General features: G+C 46.9%; 1 protein-coding gene across 3 annotated transcripts in view; it reads right to left on the bottom strand.

Moving 5' to 3' along the window:
- Fstl4 (follistatin like 4) overlaps positions 1-15,804 on the bottom strand; it is a 411,520-nt gene extending 395,716 nt beyond the window's left edge. The window contains exons 1-2 of one of the 3 annotated variants that reach the window (XM_052757865.1): positions 15,693-15,804; positions 5,506-5,641 (exon numbers count right to left, since the gene is read on the bottom strand). In XM_052757865.1, the coding sequence (XP_052613825.1) occupies positions 5,506-5,631 (126 nt within the window). In that variant the 5' untranslated portion in view covers positions 5,632-5,641; positions 15,693-15,804. Of the gene's footprint in view, positions 1-5,505; positions 5,642-15,196; positions 15,478-15,692 lie in introns of those variants that run through there. The other 2 variants (XM_052757866.1, XM_052757863.1) reach the window with 2 other exon arrangements.
- Between the last annotated feature and the right edge of the window lie 5,343 nt (positions 15,805-21,147).

Raw genomic sequence — 21,147 nt, forward strand, 5'->3', positions numbered from 1 at the left:
AGCCAGTAAGACATGTAACGATAATGAACTGCTTTGAAACTATTACTACTCCAATCTAGCAGTCCAAGTGCTCCTGAGGGCCCAGCCTGACCACATGTAGGAAGCCTGCAAAGGGGCAGGTCCAGTTAGGGACATGAGGTGTCACCAGCAGTCTATATGGCCCATGGCTGTAGAAAGGGGAAGGGTCCAACCAGCCAGTATAGAGTACCCCTGGGATAGATTGGTCAACCAATTGCACCTTACATATTTGCTCCTCAGAGACTTCCCCTTAGAGAGCTGCTAACGCTGAGCACATGGGTTTGACCTCCAAGCCTAGGACTGGTCTGTAAGCCCTGGGGTACAATTTTAAAGGGACCAGTGCTGTTCTACATGGGTGGTTGTGCAGTGCATGACAACACAGCTCTTAGAACCAAGTAAAGTGCATGAAGGATACAGATGGCTATAGACAGGTTCCCTGTCCATCCCTGAGTCCAGCAGTTAGGTCAGACACAGGTGCTGGGGCTCAGCACCCAGGGCTCACTGAGGGAGCCCACAAATGCCCACCCTGCAAGAACAGGGCTGTCCTCTGGGAGCTGCTGCTTTGTCTGTCACTCGCCCTACTCTTTAGAGTTCTCAGTACCTATCACATCAAATCCTTCCCCGAAATGTCTGGAACCAACGATGGCTTGCATCTGGGATTTGGGAGGATTTGAGAACATTGGAACCCATATAATGATCTCTTTGAGGCATGGAACCCAAGTCAAAACATGAAGTTCACTTATTTCTTATACACATAACCTGCAGAAAATTTTGAAGATTTATTTGTTTTTAATTGTGTGTGTGTGTGTGTGTGTGTGTGTGTGTGTGTGTGTGTGTGTGCACGTGAGTGCAATGCCAGAGACATCTGATCCCCTGAAGCTGGAGTTAACAGGGAGTTGTGAGCCAACCCACATGGGTGCTGGGAATGGAATTTGGGTCCTCTGCAAGTACAGTGTGTACTCTTAGCCACCGAGCCAGCTCTCCTGGCCCTGCAGTAATTTTGTATGATATTGTCAGGGTGCCTACATTTTTGACCACAACCTGTCACATGAAGTCAGGTGTGGGTTTTCTATTTGTGGAGTCTTATTGGTCCTTAAATGACCTGTCATGTTGGATTTCAGATTTGGGGTCAAGGATGATCAGCTTATCTTGGCCATGATGTAAGATGGGGAAGAAGCGCAATGTGATAATATTTTAAGATGGCAGTGAATTCTACTCCAGAATTGTTTCTTTTGAATCCAGAGCGTAATTAGCATTCCAGGCCACATCTTGTTCCTCAGCTGTTATTATAAAGAGGCATACCCTGCAGCTGCATTTCTAATCCACATCCGTAAAGCAGCAAACTCCTGGAAGCTATTTTAACTGCAGTCTTTGTACAAGAAACAATAATTTACTAAAATTTACATTGGCTCTAATTGCTTTCAAAATACATGTTTGTGTGCATACTGGTGCACATGCGCATGCGTGCACGCGCACACGTGTGTGTACACACACACACACACACACACTCATCCATTGGTCATTTAATCTTCATTTACTCTCAGGGGAATGAAATACTTGTAATAACTTTAAAGACAAGTCAAACCTTATTAATGCTTCCCAAGAACCTTAGAAAATCTTGATAATATTTGGAAGCATTGCTGTCAGGGAGAAAAGCTGGGCAGGTCTTATTAACAGGCACTCCCCTGCCAGCTGCATGTCTCACAAGCATCGACAAAAAAAGCCATGTGTCTGCAATCCCAGTGCTGGGGAGCTAGAGACAAGAGGACCATGGAGGCTTGCTGGAAGCCAGGCTAGTTGATGGGTGAGCTCCAGATCAATGAAAGACCCTATCCCCCCAAATAAAGCAGAGAGTGATAAAGACACCCAACACTGACTGCTAGACTACACACACACAAACATATACAGAAAAAAAATTGTTGTTTTGATTTTTACTTATTTTAGAGTCTCAGAAAACTCTATTGGTTTGGATCCTTCCCAGAAATAAGACTACCTGAGGAAAATTCTAGAAGACTTCAGTGCAGCTTGGACAGTGGGTTATGAATATATGATTAGCTACAGTTCAAAGGAGAAACTTTGATCCAGAAGCCATGCTCCTCAAGGGTGATCTTGTCAGTCAGTAAGGTGCAAGCTCAGGTGAGCCACAAGCTGCTCCCAGCTAGCAGGGGACACTGTTCACTGTCCACCATACACGGACCTGTCTGTGGGTAGAAAGGCCACCACCCGGCGGTCTCGTCTGAATTTTGGAAGACCCAAGGTGATCTATGATGGATATTGGATTTTGCATCAAGTTTTGATTGACTTAAAAAAAAAACCACTCAGCCTCCTTTTTGCTCATAAAATTAATAAGACACTGAAAGGAAGAGAAAGATGAACAAGATCAGCTTCATCTATATGCAAAATCAAAGTATCTAAGTAAAGAAAAAAGATAAGAAGGACCAATAAGGGGCCAGAGAGACGGCGCAATGGTTAAGAACACTGGCTACTCTTGAAGAGGACCTGATATCTTGGTTAGGGTTTCTATTGCTGTGAAGAGACACCACGACTCATGGCAACTCTTATAAAGGAAAATATTTAATTGGAGCTGGCTTACAGTGTCAGAGGTTGAGTCCATTATTGTCATGGAAGGAAGGATGGCAGTGTGCAGGCAGACATGGTGCTGGAGAAGGAGCTGAGAGTTCTATATCTTGATCTGCAGGCAGCAGAAGGAGACTGTGTACCACACTGGGCATAGCTTGAGCATATGAGACCTCAAAGTCCACTCCCACATTGAAACACTTCAACAAGGCCATACCTATTGCAACAAGGCCTCGCCTCCTAATAGTGCCACTCCCTATGGGCCAAGCATTCAAACACTTGAGTCTGTGGGGGCCATTCTTATTCAAACCACCATACCTGGGGTCAGTTTCCAGCACCCACATCAGGTAACTCACAACTACCTGCAACTCCAGCTCCAGGTGAGCTGATACCCTCTGGCTTCTGTAGGTTAGCTTGCATGTGGTACACAAAAACTTACTCACCCCTCCCCCTGCTCACACACAAATAAATAAAAATGAGCAAATCAATCTTTCTTTTAAAAACTTAAGTATTCAAAGTGCAAGCCCATATGTGATTAATAGTGGTCTAAGAAGGTTCTAGAGAAGGAGTAAGAACAAGAGCTTAGGTTAGAGCAGTGGTTCTCAACCTTCCCAATGCTACCACCCTTTAATACAGTTCCTCATGTTGTGGTGACCCCCAACCATAAAATTATTTTTGTTGCTACCTCATAACTGTCATTTTGCTACTTTTAGGAATAGTAATATAAACATCTGCATTTTCCGATGACCTTAGGTGACTGCTGTGAAAGGGCCATTTAACACTCCCAAAGGGGTTGTGACCCACAGACTGGGCTAGGCGATGACTGAGTAGGAAAGAACACTTGCCATGCAGGCCTGAGAATACCTGGGGCTTGCTGGCCAGCCAGCTCAGTTGAAACACTGCTGTCTCCAGGCTCAGTGAGAGACCCTGTCTCAAGGGAATAATGCAGAGAGTCATAGAGGAGGATGTCTTACACTTGCCTCTGCATGCTATATTAACAGGCACCCATACACACACACACACACACACACACACACACACACACACACACACACACACACACACACACACCAGAGGTTGGGAGGCATTCAGAACATGACCAGAGTCAGCAAGCACCTCCACTGCAGTGAATGGTCTGCTCCTGGTAGCTAAACACTGACCAAAGCCACCCTTGACTTCCATGGACTCGCCCATTCACAGCATGACCACCTCATTCATCAGAGTTAGGAGCAGGTTCAGTGAGTTAAGGCCCAGCAGAAAAGAGAGCTACGGCTGAGAGGTATGCCCAAAGGCCAGCTGTACCTGCCTCCAGGAGACTGCCTCCTTCCTGAAGTGACATTCTTGGACTTAGGAGACACAGCTGGAGCTGGGGAGGAGTTGAGGGGGCAGACAACCCCAAACAAAGAGAAGCCTGCCTCTCCTGTTGTTACACAAAGCTGAGGTGCTAACACATAGGAGGTTCTGGGTGATGTTAACTTGCCTCCTATTTACCACTAGCTAAATCCCACTTTAATTAGCTTGCCTCTTAATTGAAATAAGTGGCGCACTGAAGAGGGCCAAGGAGCCCCCCACCTTCAGAAGAGTAAGCTACCTGTAAGGCCTGTTTGCTTTCCTATGAAATATTCAAGGATGGATCTATAGGACTTAAGTGATGGTTTCCCCTTGGGATGTGAGTATAAAAATGGAGCCCTTTCCACATGGGAAATGTAGCTCTCACCAGCCCAGTCACAGCCGCCATTAGACGCTTCCCAAGCAACATTAAGGTATGTCCTTCATAGACTTAGACAGGAGCGATAGTGTTTCTACTTAATCATCGACTTGAGACAAAAGCACACTGCACCAACTTCAGCAGGAGAAGTGTGCATTAAATTACTTCCGAAACTCCCTGAAGAGTAAGGTTTGCAGGTTTGGGATTGCATGACAATTAAGTAATAAAGAAAGAGAACCCTGTGCCATTTGATCAAATAATGCGTTAATCCCAACACACACTGTGAGTGTCCCTTATCCGCTCTTCGGGTGTGTTGACTTTTTTTGGTAATTTTGACTTCTCCTTCCCCAGGAACAGACACACAGATACAGAGAAAAGGATGTATCAGTGTAAGACAATGGAAGTGGGGATGCCTGGGAGAACCCTGATAAGGACTCAGCTCCTCAAGGCTAAGAGGAAAATCCCAGGTGGTTTTAATGAAGGGGATACTCACTTTTCAAAGTTCAGCACCTACACAATGCATTTTCTGAAGATAACCTGCATTCCATATGCACTTTCAATTCATGAGGCCACCCCAAATTCACTGAGCCCGCTACCTTGAGTAGGGCTTGTGCCTGGGACACTTGAGACTAGAGATCACTAAGCAATTAGTGGTACATCCAGGCCCTCGGGGGAGGTTTCTGAGAGTAAGTTTTCCAGGCTCTTTAGAAGTATTTATATACACCTAGCATGCCATTAATCATTCTTATCTGTTCATTAAAGCTGTCTCCCTCAGGACCTCAGCTCGCCAATTCTTTCTCAGCTCAGTTCTTTTTTAGCTATATATCCTAAGAGTGGTCCATTTCCTTTAAGACATATTTTGTCATTAAAATCCTTCATGAGTTCACATGCGTGTGCCCCACCAGCTGGTCTGAATGTGTAGAATTAAGTACACATACAAGCCAGTCCTGAGAAGGGTCTCTGGGGAAGGACAAATGTGCAGTGAAAAGCACAGTTTAGGGGTGTGCTTTCATTGAGAGAGCCCGGAACCATGGCCCACCTGTGACAGTGCCTGCTGCCTCCTCCTGTCGCCTACCAAAAACGGGGTGCAATTTGAATTGACACAGTGGTACAACTGATCTAAAAGTGGAAGAGAAACCAGACACTGGAACACTGAAAAGCGATCTGTATGAAATGTCATGTCAGTAGTTACCAGACCATACCTCTGCCTGTGACTCTCCCAGAACCACATTCGGGCTTCTGCTGGCTCCATGGTCCATCCATCCCAGCACAGCTGGCAGGGAGACCCCGAGGAGGGCGAGATGTGGCCAGAAGCCTCCCGGTTTCATTTTGTCCAGTCTGTTGAGAAAATAACAAAGGCTCAGTGGGGAAGCAGCAGGAGGTCACCGCAAGTCAGGAGGGAGGTGATGCACATACAGGTTAACCTGAGGGTCTGGGCAGATGGCTTTGTTTGTAAAGTGCTTGCCATGCGCACGTGGAGACCTGAGTTTGAGCTCCAGGACCCACACAAAAAGCTGGGAATGACAGTTTGTTTCTTTAATCCCAGTGCTGGGGAGGTAGAGAAAGGTAGATCCCAGAGATTCGCTGACCAGCCAGCACTGCCTAATTGGTGAGCCACGGATCAGTGAGAAAAACTCTTTCTTGCAAAAAATCAAGATGTCTGGTTGGTGAGGAACCACAATCAAGGTTGAATTCCAGCTTCCCTATGCACATGCAGCTACACACATGTACAGCAGTGCACACACACACAAAGAATCAGATTAATCTAAGTACAAAATACAGTACAAACCCGTCTGTTTTACTTGGGAGGAGTTGCATTATTTCTGGGCCTTGGTACACTAACTCTGAAATGGGGACCATATTAGAGACCTCATTGGGGTGCTCTGAGAATTGAGATAGCTGGTACCAGGCACAGAGTAGAACTCTGCTAATATAAGCCATTAGATAGTGTCCCACCTGAAATGCCAAGCACCACCACCACATCTCCAAGGACAACCAGGATGAGTCTGCCGAGTCACATCTACCGGGCACATCCATGCCTCAATTTCCTGAGAAGACATTTGGAGCTAGGCACAGGAAGCTTCGGAAAAGCCTGATGACCTAAGTTTGATCCCCCAAAACTGACTCCTGCAAGTTGTCTTCCATGGCATATGTACCCCCATGTATACATACACTAAATAAATAAACACAGTTAAAGAAATGTTGATGAGGAATTATATTAAGTGTGTAACAACTTCTCTATACCTTACACCTCGGTTAACAAAATGAACTTCAAAATAGCACCATAAGGTCTAGTATTTTAGCTTTTGTAGCAGAATCTAAGCAGCCAATACCAATTAAATCCCAATAACCTGGAAGTGACATTCTCACCTGAAGTCCTAGAATAAAACAAAGGGGCAATTCAAGGTAACCAAAGACATAGGAGTCGCACAGCCAAGACATTGAGGCTCAGATATAAACAGTGTTTAAGAAACCTCATGTGTGCTGGTGGTGGTGGTGCATGCCTCTAATCCCAGCATTTGGGAGGCAGAGGCGAGTGGATCTCTGTGAGTTCAAGGCTAGCTTGGTCTACAAAGCGAGTTCCAGGACAGCCAGAGCTACACAGAGAAACACTGTCTCAAAAATTAAAAAATAAAGAAAAGAAAAGAAAAAAGAAGAAACCCGATGTGCTAAACTGCTGTGCTAATGCAGTGAGGACAGACTGCTCCAGGGGTCCTAGTAACTGCATTTTTAAAAATTTATATTTAGGATGGTGTGTGTGTGTGTGTGTGTGTGTGTGTGTGTGTGTGTGTGTGTGTTGTGGGGGATATGTTGGAGGTCAGAAAACTACTTGCAGGAGTCAGTTATCTCTCTCCCCCGTGTGGATCCTGGGGATCAAACTCAGGTCACCAGGCTTGATGGCAGGTACCTTTACCTGCTGAGCCATCTCACTGGCCCACTTGCTTACTTTTTAAGTAAAGTTTCCACTGTAAATGTATGTTAGCCATAATTTTGATGGTATTTAATTGCAGACTCTCCATGCTACATCCTGACTGTTCTCAGAGAGAGAGAAACACATAGTGCCCTTTAGAGGCTAGCACCCCAGATGACCTGGCCTGGGGACTGGGCTACAGCTGGCATCTGATTCAAAAACTTGGCTTGAGATAGCTTGTAGCTTGAAGAAGAGTCCCATCCCTGTACTCAAGTCAACAGCCTTGGATAACTCCTACACTCTGGACCCCAGCCTTTTCAACTGTGGATCCCAAATTCAAAGGGGCTTATATAGTTTCTCCTGGGGGGAATGTTAAAAATTGGACAATGGTAGAATATAGTAAACAGTAAAATACAGAACCAACAATTAATTAAAAAGCAAATGCACACCGGGCGGTGGTGGCGCACGCCTTAATCCCAGCACTTGGGAGGCAGAGGCAAGCAGATCTCTGTGAGTTCAAGGCCAGCCTGGTCTACAGAGTGAGATCCAGGAAAGGCACAAAGCTACACAGAGAAACCCTGTCTCAAAAAACCAAAAAAAAAAAAAAAAAAAAAAAAAAGAAAGAAAGAAAGAAAAAAGCAAATGCACAATGAAACCAAGGAGGTTCTGGCAATGCTTATCTACGCTATATCTCACCACCTCATGGCAGCCTTGGCTCCAAACACACCGGACTTTGCCTCACACACACCGTGTGACCTAACACACTACCACCAAGTGCTGCCTGAAACACCATGGCTCAGATCCAGGACTACTGCATGCTCTGAACCACAGTGTTTCACTTAGCAAAGTTTTCTGCTCTTATGGAAACATAATGATTTGATTATAGACGACGAAGTCTTTTAATATTTTCCTACCATCGTTCCTCAGCATGTAAGTATCAAATGAGTATATATATTTGGATGGTAGTGTGTAAGAATGTTTGATTTTTAAAATTGCTATTTGAGTTGCTGGCTGGAATTCCATAAAACTTGTTAAGTGAATTTTGGCTCAGAAGCAGGACAGAATTTCCAACCGTTTCTGAAATGGTCCTGAACACCCTTCTGCCATTTTGTACTATGTATTTAAGTGACATGGTGTTCAACACTGACAATTATAAAATCAAAATATTAATCAGCTCCGAGAAACACCAAAGATGCTCTTCCTCCTGCAGTATCAAACATACGCCAAAATTGAATTCCTTATGCACAGCCATCTTATGAGTATACAAATTTACTTTCATCTTTAACAAATAATAAAAGTACATATATACTAAAGAATTGTTTTCAAATAAATTTCTTGGGGGCTGGAGACATGGTTTAGGGGTTAAGAGTACATTCTACTCTTTCAGAGGATCCAAGTTTGAGTCCCAGTATCCATATCAGCCTACTCAAAATCACCTGTAACTCAAGCTCCAAGGGAATCTGATGACTCTGGCCTGGGCTGGGGTGGGAGGTACCTCCTCTCTAGTACACATACACACACTTAGAATAAATAAATAAATCTTTAAAAGTAAAAAATCAGCCCGGTGTGGTAGTGCACACCTTTAATCCCAGCACTCGGGAGACAAAGGCAGGTGGGTCTCTGAGTCCAAGGCCAGCCTGGTCTACAAAGAGAGTTCCAGGACAGCCAGGGTCATTACACAGGGGAAACTTGTCTCGAAAAGCAAAAACAAAACAAAAAAAGTAAAAGTCTAAGATGTATCATCAGTAAATGTCTGCTTTGTAATCTAATTTACATAAGAGCTGAAAGGGGTCAGGAGAAGAAACAGTTTAAAAATCTGACCTAGACAAGGGACAAAGGCTGTCACTTGGTCACCAGTGCTACGGCCATGACCTCCAAACAAAGCCACTTGTGCAGTGTGCGGGCTCCTCTGGCTCCCTCCCCATGTGTGAGACAGAAATGCCCACTAAGAAGAAAAGGCAGACTACAGCTTGGAACCCCACACTCTGGTTTATGAAATGACAAGATCACCAGGGATCTTTTAGAGAAGGCCTCCAGAGACTCCCATTTCTCTATTTCCTTAGCCATTCATTTTTTGACATCTGTCAGCAAAGCTGAGCTACTGAGAAAGTGGTCCAGGTGGCCAGTAGCTCTCATCAGAATGTCACCACCTCTGCACCTGAAGTGCGCTTTGCACAGTGTGGCTTCAGCTGCTGCCTGTGTGAGTGAGGCCTGTGACAAAAACCAGCAGCTGCCTGACTCTATGCAGAGGATGGACACATCTCAGAGGGATGAGAAGGCAGAAGGAAAAGAACTCCCACGTGCGGAGCTACAAGAGCGTATTTCCCAAACTGCAACTGTTTTGTCTCATTTTTTTCTAAAAATAAATAAGGCAACTCCATAGTCTTCATGAAGTATTCTCTTTGAACCTGGAGCCACAGTCCAGAGACTGCAGATGGCAGCTGCTGGACTTTTGCATATTTTAAGAGCTAAGTATTGTTATTCAAGCTAGAAGGAGAAAGATTATGCTCTCTATTCTTTTTAAAATTTGTCCATATTAGTCCTCTTACAAATAATGCTTGTGAGGAAAACACCTGCATTTAAAGGTCTACTTACCTCCTTTTATCATGCCTCCTTGCCCAAACACATGAAAAATAGAGACAGTCAAAATCTGTCTTACTTAATGTACAGATGTCAACTTCTGGAATTATGAAATATGCAAGCCACAAAATCTGACGCTTTACTTTCAATTTGCTTAGTAATCTAAGACCAATTAGTAATAAAAAAAACCAATGGTGTTTTACTATTAATGGATAGTATCAAAATAAAATCCATTCATTTCAATTATTGTCTTGGCAAGCACCATGTAGCTTCATTTACAAGGCAGGTCCAGAGGGTGAGCATTAGCCGGCTGGATGCTGAGAGGTGTTTCAGGACACTTGGAACCTAAGAACCAACCTTGGTAGCTGAGCTGGTACTGATCTTTATCCAGTTTGCATTGACGTTCCCTATTAAGACCTTATTTGAAGACAGGGAGACATGTGAGCCAGATCTACTGCTGGAATAAGCCTACACAGCTTCTTTATAAAATGCATCTCAGTTTGGCCACCACTAGCTGATTTCATTTACACTGTGGATGTGTCTTGGGTGTCATTTTATACAAAGGGTGATTGACAATTCATTGCATCTAGAGCAGCAACAGCCTAAAAAATTTCAGCTAGAGTTTTATGACAACTCAGTCAATAAAAAGAAGAATTAATATTGGGTCTAAATCAATTTTGATGATCTGTCTAATAACCAAATAGAGACTCTCTATTTGGTTAACACTCACATAGCAATTACCATGTGTCAGGTACTATTCTAACTGCTTTACAGGCATTCACTCATAACCCTCTTCTTACTCCCTGCAGAAAGCAATGACTATCCTTCCTCCCCATCTGATGACAGAGACAACAGGGTCACAGGGAGGGTAAGTACCCTGTCAAAGCTACATGGCATGTAAGTCAGCAGGTGGGTGGTTCTGTTACATCCTGTCCCTCAATGTCTCTCCACCCTTGGCAATATTTAATCTTGGTAAGCAGTTCTTTTTCATATGACAGAGTCAATCTATACAAAGCAAACTGGGAGTCCCTTCTTGCCCCTGAAAGCTGCTTATCAAGGCTCTGACCATGGCCAAGGACTCAGAGCAAGGGGAAAGAGCCAAGCTGTCACCTTTCTGTACTTGACCCCAGAGTGAGTACAACTTGGCACACTCTCCAAGAGAAATCACACAGAATTCTAGGGGGCAAGGATGCTCTTCCAACTCCAGGGAGCAGAAGTCACTTGGAGGTCATCGATCTGTTACTGAACTCATTGCAGCTCCAATTTAAATAGCCTTGCTATCCTTTAACAGCAGATCTGGGAATGAACTCCTCAGAAGGTTGCAGATTCTATCCGTCTAGACCTCCTTCTGAGACTATGCTTCATTCATTGTATGTTTCCATTCAATCCTGACCAGACCCCAAGCACTGGTTCCAACTCCACCAGGATGGAGTCCCTGAGACAGTCTCCTTTTCCAAACAACTCAGGGCATCAATCACTTGGCAGATAAAACATCTTCGGTAGAAGAAAGTCACTTCATGCTTTCCTCTGATCCCCACCAGGTCCTCAACATTCTCTCACAGTCAGGAGAACTAGGTGCTAGCCTGTCTGCTGTAGCTTTAATACGTCGCCGAAGGTTTGGAACCAAGGCACTGCCCAGACCTAGACTCTAACCCAGCGTCCCACCGTCTGGACACCTGCCTGCGCTCTTATGCTACTGCAAGCTTATAGAGAGCACTCAGGTTTGCATGGTCTTCCAGGTTATGCTTGTGTTTGTCAGTGCCATAGCCTCTCTGTGCAAACCACAGGACTTCCTGGAATCGTAAAACAAGCTTGTGTCTGTGCTCTCTCCCCGTGCTCAAAATTACAGAGTTATGACAAATTATCATGATGTAATATTCCAAATGCCAAGTTGCTTTTTGAAGAAAGTTGAAAAGCCATGACTAAAATCTTAAGTTATTGGGGAAAGACTAAAACTAATATGAATTCATGTTTTAAAAAAAACCAGATCTGCCCCCACACAGAGACCACAAACCAACATGTAAGCTGTATTTACTGTGCAGGATCAGTGACCAGAGTCTTACACAGGCGGTGGACTTGAGATAAGTCTTGTCTATTCCTGTAACCAAATCTTTCAGGACGAGCAGGAATACTGGCCACTGGGGAGGGACACTGCTCACCAGCTCTCTTTCTCTCTTGACCTCTTTTCCAGAGCGCGGGAACATTACCAGGCCAGTCGCTATGGATTAGTCACACACAAATGGCTTAGAAATTATAAAGATGCCTCGGTAGAGCCTCAAAGAGAGCAAGGAGGCACCTGCATTTCCAAACATCTGCTTGATACTTGAATAGGACCATATTTTACACCATGTTCTGTTGACAGTCAACAGAGAGAAATCAATGGAGAGTCCCAGAGCCCTGTTATCCTCTTCTGTGTATCAGCCCAAATGTTAGGGAGAGGGGGCACATACCAAACCCAACCTGAAACCAGGAACTACATCATAATTTCTACTGGAAGGTTTAGGACTCTAGTTTTGATTTGTGTGCGGTTTAGGAAAAAAGAAAAAGCATTTCGGATTTCCCCAAATTGCCCCTAAAATATCAACCTGAAGATGATAAGCATGTAACTAACACCATAATTAAGCGGAATTGCATTTTGATCACATTTATTTATTTATTTATTTGATTGTGTATGTATAAGTCAGAGAAGTGGCAGGAATCTGTTCTCTCCTACATGTAGATCTGAGGGCTCAAACTCAGACTGCCAGGCCTGACAGCAAATGCCTTTACCCACTGCACCATCTCATCAGCCCTACATTGCATTTTCTGTTAACTATGCACTATGTATTTCCCAACAACCGGTGAATTGTCTACCTGAATTATTCCACGTGCAATGCATAAATTGATGACATTCATCTTGGAACTGAAGTTCTGTACACTCACCTATGACTTCTGATCACCCTTATCCTTCCAACTTTCAGGTAATACTGTGTAAATACATTCTTTTAACTGTGATTTTCCATTGTATTTGATGTTCCATGCCTTAGTGTTATGTATTAAGAGGCAAAACTCTTCAGGAGAGATAGTCTCTTGAAAAATTGAATTTCACTAAGTGTGGAAGAACAACAATAACTCCGCATAAGCAACACAAGAAGGCGGTACTTGCAGAGGAAAAAAAAAAATACCTCAGAGATAGGGTAGACATTAAGGGCAGGTTTGGGAAATCTTCACTGCTCAATACCAGTCCCTGGAAAAGACTGTTAAGTCAAACACAAGATCATCGCATGAAGTCACAGTAAATAAATAGGTCCTACAAGTCCTTAGCAGAAGGTAAAGCATGGTGAGTGACCTAGTCCCAGGTCAACAAGCTGCTCCCTCTCTGGGAAGAAGAAATAAAAGTCATTCTGGAATTAACAAAAATCGGTGAGCTCAAAGTTCTAAGAGGAAAAATAAAAGTCGCTGGGACAGCATCATCAGGAATGTTACTACGCCGTGTCCTGCGGACTCTTTCCTTGGATGACCTTTGGCTCAAGCTGAAGTCTTTCTTGGAAGCGGGAGGCGTTGGGTCCCAGGACAGGACGGGAGGAAAAAAGTCAGCATTCAGCTGATAGTGGCGCAAGCGGCCTGACAGTGGCAGCCCCTTCTCCTCCAACTGAAACAGGAAGTGACTGAGTTCTGTCAGGCACAGGGGTTCGAGGGTTGAATGGAGAGGTGCTGGGGCTCAGACACCACACAAGCCCTACTTATTCCCCTGCCCATTTGCTTTCCACACCCATGCCCACACCAGAGCCTGTCCTCAGAGTCAGAGGGACTAGAAGGAAACTGGCCACTACCAAGGATGACAATAGAGCGTTAAAGTTTACCCTTGTTTCACCAAAGGCTGGTGAGTAGGAAAATAACTTGGGGGCTTTCTGGGCAAGTCCTGATGGCTTCTTCATGCCCCTTCCCCCCCTTAAAAAACGGCGAGGGGTGTTGCTGCGCACGTTTTTGCCTGGCGGTTACCCCATTTCTGTGTTGGGTGCATAAAAGGGGGGTGAATTTGGGCACCTCACCGATGGGGATATGTAGTACAATTCTTGGCGCACAGGCTTGCAACAGATTTACTAAGACAACAGAGGAAAGCTACTGGCGCTGTTTTTCACCCATGGAAACCTCGGTGGAAGCGACACCTAGAGGGAGCGGAGGGGAGACTCCAGAGCGCTATTCATCAGTGTCAAGGGCCGGTTATCTGGAGGGAGGGAAGTCCTCTGGGCAGTGCAAGGTGGACCAGCTCTGGGAGCAAACGCAGACCTAGCGGGGGGCCCAGCTCCCAGGGAATTCTGAGTAGACCAAAGCACGGCACAGATGCTCGCCAAATCCAGGGCATCACGAGCTCTACCGACTGCTGTCTGTCAGTCAGTTTCTGCCTTCGCAAGAGTTTCAGGACACGAAGTCCTCAGGTGGCAGGCATGGGGGAAGCCAAGTGGGACATGGCTTTGTCAGCTGCAGGGAATGCTCAAAGCTTCGTGCTGCAGTGGTACCCAAACTCTAAGCGATGTGCGCCCCAAGAACAACACTCTGCCTGCGTTCCGCAGGCCCCCTCTGAAACTTGGGAATGGTCTCTCTTCCTTCACTGGGGCTAAGGGGGAATCACTCGCCACAATCAGTCTTAGCACCAAGCCCCCAACCTGAATGTCCTCAGGACAAACTGCTCCCTGGAGACTTCCCAGTGGGTTACAGCAGCCCTTACTGGCAACAACTGTGGCCTCGCAGAATTAAAGCCACAGGGTCTCCAGAGCAGGGATCTGCCCGGATGCCCTCTGTGAGCTCCCTACACCGGGGACTATGGTGTAAAATGAGGGCCAGGAGAGGCGCAGCTTATCTTTTGGCTGCGACAAGGGGACGCAAGTTTCCCCGCAAAGCGGAGGGGAAGGAGGTGTAGAGGATGACCGCCCCGCACTCTAGATCCGAGCCAAGGGCACGGGTCCGAGCCAGGGTCTGTCGCTCGCCAAGGTTCGGCCGAGGCCATTCGGGGTTCAGAACCCAAGAGCAGCGCCTGCAGGGTCTCGGTGCGGATCGCGAGCTTCGGGCTCAGCGGGAGCGGCTCTGCGTGGCGCCCCGCGCGCCCCTCTAAGGATCGCTCCGTTCCCCGCCGCTGATCCCCGGGTGTCAAGCCCCAGATGCCCCCGCTTTAGCCTCCAGTCCTAGCGCATCCAGGGTGGCCCTGCCGAGCCCCGGCCCTGCGGTCCCGTGCCCGCGGCCAGGCGCGCAAACTTGGCTCTCCAGGCGTGGGCAGTGAGGACCAGCGAACGCCCGCACCGGGCCCTGCAGCGAGCTGCGGAGCTGCGGGCGTCGGGAGCTCGGCGGGCGGCAGCGGGACGGGCTGGCGGCAGTGGCACGACTCGGACACCCGCATCTGCTCCAGAGCGCGGCGCCCCGCTTACCTGCGGCGGCCGGGGCCGAGAGGAAGAAGACCAGGTGGCCGGACTCGGGTGGAAGGGAGGGAGCGCCCCGTGGCGGCGACAGCGGCAGCGAGCCGGCCCCCGCGTCCTCCGTTGGGTCGTCTCCGGCTGTCGGCTGGTACCCCCGGCGTGCTAGAGACAGTCCAAGCTCCAGCTCACTGAGCCTCCGTCGCCCGCCGCTGTGCCACCGCTGCCGCGGCTGCCCTATTTCTGCCGCCGGGACCGGAGCCCGTGACGTCACCCTCCGGGCCCCGCCTGCCCAATCGCCGCCACCTGTGCTCGCCGCCCGCCCGCCCGCCAGCCCGCCCGCCCGCCCGCCTGCCGGTCAGACCCCGCCGCAGGTGTGGAGCAGCCCGGCGCGCACGCGGGGCGCCAGGATTTCCCTGCGCCCTGCACCACCTGGGCAGGGTGGCACTCTTTCCCCTGGTTCCCGGGAAGCTCAGCAGGTGACAACCCCCTGCCTCCGTCTTCTACTCACCCCTTCTCTCCTCCAAGCGCCTTTCCCGGCCAGCCTCCCCCAAGGTTGTGCTTTGCTCAAAGCGCCGAATTGTTCTCAATCAGCGGCCATTTCTCGTGAAGCCCTAGCGGGTCGGTACACTGCACCAAAAGAGATGTCCCTGGAGCAAAATTCCGGGGACACTCCTCCCTGCGTTGAGGAACAACTACCTGTGAAAGAGCAAAGTTTTCGTTACTCCCAATTAGAGGCTCTTAAAGAAGTCCCAGGTGACATTTGCCAAGCCTGACCCACCTGAGCCGGGAGCGTGTCTTGTTCCTAAAACAAGAACATTTTCCCCCTCTCCGGATCCCGAGACTGTGCGGCTTCCTGGCTTTTCCAACTCTCTCTTCAACCTCCACAGCTTTTGATATGTGCTCAGATAAGTTGCAAAAAACTCCTTTGTCACGCTCGATCTAACCTCACACCAGAGAAAGCAGCACCTGGCAGCGAGGCAGGGGTGGCCGGAGCCTCTCCAGGTGCCGCCTCCTGCTGGGTTGAATGGATGCCCAGTGGCTTTTTGGTTTAGGAGTACAGTGTCCTGCCCATGCCTTTGGGATCTCCCCTGATTTGCAGGAGGGTGCAACGGGGCTTTTCTGGAGATAAGGTTAGTTAAATATAAAAGGAAGTGAGGAAATACTAAAGGGTTGGTCGAGTCTTTCCTTCCACTGAGTACAAGCCACTGGGCTGGTTGCTGGAGATACTACAGTGAGTGGACCTTTCTTGCTCGGGTTTTTGGTCTGGTATCTAGCCCTCTTTTTACCACTGTCCAGTGAGTGGTGCAACTCAGACCGCATTGTAACTGCTTTTCAACTGCAAAACGAGGACACTTCTAGGTCTTAGTCAGCTGTGACTTGCCCTGTGAACACCAAGATTTGCACTCAGATATAAAAAAGGCAGCTGTGTTCTCTGTGCCCTGAGGCTGTGGCTAGCATGAGGCTCTTTGCTTATTGACCATGATTTTCTGCCAAGGCCATCCATGAATGAATCCCTGAGGCTGGCCGGAGGCTGGATTCTCCGACTAAATAGAATCTAGGAGATGTAGCAATTTACATCTTGAGAAATAGGAAGGAGTGGATCTAACAGGTAGCAGGGAAGCAGGGCAGTGATGTTGTGCCCGGATCTGAACTTGTACCCTAAGTCTACCGACCAGGTTAAACCACACAGCTCTCCAAGTTAAGGTGGGGGAGAAATGCAGATTCCTCTTTTCTAAGCACCAAGCCATAGAGGCAGGCAGCTCAGCGGCCATATAACAGTATTCCAGGCAGGACTTTGGCACTTCGTTTTTGTTTTTTAATAACTAGAGGTCATGCATAAGTCAAGGCCTGCAGACTGACCAAGACCAGAAATAACGATGTTTAATGTTCTGAACAACCGCGGGCTTCTTCATGTTTCCCCAGGAAGGGGAGTGAAACTGTTGTAAACCAGATGTGCTGATTACTCCCTGAGAGCTGGTGCTGACCTCCACAGTGAGCCTTCGTGACCACTGGGCAGAAAACCAGAGTGGGATGACGAGTCACCTTGGAGTAAAAGAAGGTGAGGTGTGAAGATGGAGGTCAAACAGGCCTCCAGGAGGCAGCATCAGATGCCACACTTGGACATCTCTTCCCATTGCTTTGTGCTTTCATCTGCCAAAGTGATTCTTTGTTTACTTGCACACCCCAAGTTGGGAACTAGGCTAGATTTCCCACAGAGAGTCTAGAATTGACCTGCATCCTTGTTTCAGAACTTGAGAGCACGCCACTTCTCATCAGCTAACTAGGATGCTTGGAAAAGTTTTGTTTTTTGTTTTGTTTTCAGGTAAATTTTGAATTTCATATAATGTAGTAAGTTTGAATGGAAGGGCTCTGGACACAAATTTTACTACTGCCCTAGCCCACAGCCTTAGCTGTTGATGAGTGTTTCAGCTATACAGATTCAGAAACACAAAAGGAGTGATTAATATACCTTTCCACAAGAAGTTTAAACAGTTCCTGTCTTGCTATGTTTTGAGACAGGTTCTCACTATGTAGCCCAGGCTAAAAGTGACCACAGTGACCTTTTTTTTTTTTTTTAAACTTTACTAGGTTTTTTAAAGATTTATTTTTAATTATGTTTATGTGGGGGTTGGGGGGGGTGTACATGTTTGTGTAGGTACCCAAGGAGGCCATAAGAGGGCATTAGGTTCCCTGGGAGCTAGAGTTACAAGTGGTTGTGAGCCACCAGGCATGGCTGCTAGGAATTCAACTCTGCAAGGGAGGTCCTGATTCTTAACCACTGAGCCATCTCTGCAGCTGGTTCTTTACCATTTTTAAGACTCTTTCCTACTCCTCTCTACCAAACCCACAAGCCTATAATGAGAAGTTGAGCAGTATATACTGCCTTTCTTTTTATTCAGATTCCACAGGAGACCAGGGCACGCCCCATTTCCTCCAGACCAATCCCATACTATCCCCATCAATGACTATGGGTGAGGTAGCCAGACTGTCCCCATCAATGACTATGGGTGAGGTAGCCAGACTGTCCCCATCAGTGACTATGGGTGAGGTAGCCAGACTGTCCCCTTCAGTGGCTATGGGTGAGGTAGCCAGACTGTCCCCTTCAGTGGCTATGGGTGAGGTAGCCAGACTGTCCCCATCAGTGGCTATGGGTGAGGTAGCCAGACAGGGAAACCATGTGACAAGTCAGGAAAACAGAAGCAACCTCCTTTCTTATCTTCCATAATTAACATTCTGTTCCCTCCTACCTCCAATGTCCTTTTCCTTCTGTGACCCACTTGAACTTGATGGACCAAATATGCCTCGTCCTTTAATAATCCTGCTTTTTCCTCTCTCGTGTCAAAGCTAGGGGTGGGTGGGGTGGAAGACAGACATAGGAAATGAACTTCTTTTTTGAATTTTTATTTATTTTTATGTGTATGGGTGTTTTGTCTTCCTGTATGTCTGTGCACCATGTGTGTGCAGTGCCCCTGGAGGCCTGAAGAGGGCATTTGTCCCCTGGAACTGGAGTTACAGGTGATTGTGACCCACCATGTGGGTGCTGAGAATTAAACCCAGGTCCTCTGGAAGAGCGGTCAGTGCTCTCAACTGCTAAACGATTTCTCTAGCCCTGGAAATGAAGTTCCAAGACTACTTTCCATTCACAATGTTCATTTCTTTACCACACTTGTTGTTAGGTCTCAAACTCAGGACAAATGGCTGAGGTGCCTATTTAATATTTCAAAGTGTATGCTGGTTGGCAGGTTCTCAGCAAGTATGTATTACAGAGTCATCCTGGCTGGCATACCCCACCTCTATCCTGTACTGCGCCAACCTCTGAACTTCCCTTCCCTTCCCCCAGCTTTCCTTTCCTATATAGCCCAGCCATTGGGCTATGTGGCCTCTTGGCTCCTGGTTCCTCTCTCTTTCTCTCCCTACCCCCCATGGCCCAGTTCGGTCTGCTGGCCCAGTTCAGTCTGCTGGCCCAGTTCAGTCTGGACCATTCCAGATGCCTTTGGCTGTGCTCTCACTCATATCTACAATAAACCTTCTCCACCATACCTGGGAGCAATCACGTCCTCATTTTCATTCACAAGTCTTTATAGAAGTTGGTATCACTTTGATTTGAAAAGATCCCTGATATCAAAACCTCCCAAGTCCAACGTTAACACTGACTTCTTAAACAATGATTCATGGAATCACATAGAGATTTGGAGGATGTGAGCAATAAATTCTAAATCTAAATGAAAAATTACACTCAAAATAATTGTGTGGGTGTGTGTGGGTGTCAGTTCGCTGTTGGGTGTCTTCCTTGTCTTTTTCCCTCTTGGTTTTTGAGACACGGTCTCTCATAGGGCCTGGAAATTGTCATTTCCATTTACTGGATAAACAGCAAATCCCCTGGATCCACCTATCTCTGGCTCCCAGCCTTGGGGTGATAGGGTCATGTTTCCATGCTTTGCTTTTCTATGGGTGCTGGGGGTTAAAACCCAGATCCCCAGGCTTGTGCAGGAGGCATTTGGCCTACTGAGCCATCTCTCCCACCTCAGATCATTGCTTTAAGCTTTGGTTTAGGGAGAAGAGCGGCATAAAGATAAGTATGGGATTCAGTCAGGAGATAACTGTGACTGAGGGAATTTCAAGGCTAATGAAGAGGCAGTCGGGTAGAGGAGGAATTTCAATTCAGAAGGCAGGATGAATGAGACGATGCAGTGACGGAAAGGGCACTGTGGGTACTAAAAGATGGAGGGAGATGAACAATGAAGCCCTCCTCCACGACAAAAGCCCCATCGACTCCCAGAGGCCAGATTGATGGCACAAGGAACCCAAGAAAGGCTCCAGCAGTTGGAGGAACTTGAGCTTATTATTCTAAAAATTCGGGGCACATCAGATTTTAAAATCAGAATGAGAAGATCAGGCTTCCGCACCACTAAGTACCACAGCCTGCTGAGGTCAGGAGAGAGAGAGGACAGAAGAGCCTGGATGGAGAGTAAAGGATGGAGGGGCCAACTGCATTTTCAAAAGTGGAAAAACTAGCCAGGCGGTGGTGGCGCATGCCTTTAATCCCAGCACTCGGGAGGCAGAGCCAGGCGGATCTCTGTGAGTTCAAGACCAGCCTGGGCTACCAAGTGAGTCCCAGGAAAGGCGCAAAACTACACAGAGAAACCCTGTCTCGAAAAACAAAAACAAACAAACAAAAAAAAAAAGTGGAAAAACTCCATCATTTTTCACTAATATTGTCTCCTCAATAAAGTGTTAGCACCTATGGGTTGCCCTTTGTGCCTGGAGGGAAGTAGGAGAAGGTCCTCTCTTTGCAGGGGCTTAGAGCAGAAAGATCAGCAGCTAGAGAAAGATGTGAGAGCTTCTAGCAGCAGCCCATTCACAGGAGGTCCGGAACAGTAATGGGGAATGCACTTGATATCTGCTGGACCAGAGTGGCTTAGCCATGGACCCAGCTGGAAAGGGAGAGAAAACAGAGATGTCAGCCAGGGCCTAAGGATTAGACAGACTGGAGTTCTGATTGTAGGTATCACGGGAGGTAGTGGAAGCTTCTGAACAAGGAAAATGGAATAATTCATGGTATATCTTTAAAAAGTCATTCCAGCTACAGTATAGACAAGGAAATTGCAGATAGTGGCAGATAAGACGACCAGATATTGAGCTGTTCAGACAAAGTCCTGTCTAGAACGCCATTATCATTATTGTCATCACATCATCATATAATGTATATTAAATCATAATTATGCATGGGCTCCAGTCCTGAACCCAACCATAACTCTAAACCCCAAACCTAAGCCTATCCTTCAACTCTAACCTTAATCCCAACCCTAACCCTGGCCCCCAAACCTAACCCCAAACACTAAGTCTAACCCTACCACTAAAACCTAACCCTAACCATCAACCCTAACCCTCATCTTACACTAACTTTAACTCTAAATACTAACCCTAACTCTAACCATAAACCCTATCCACACTCACCCTAA

The sequence above is a fragment of the Peromyscus californicus genome, unplaced genomic scaffold (assembly GCF_007827085.1).
Source record: "Peromyscus californicus insignis strain IS unplaced genomic scaffold, ASM782708v3 Scaffold_3__1_contigs__length_106647218, whole genome shotgun sequence".
Taxonomy (NCBI): domain Eukaryota; kingdom Metazoa; phylum Chordata; class Mammalia; order Rodentia; family Cricetidae; genus Peromyscus; species Peromyscus californicus.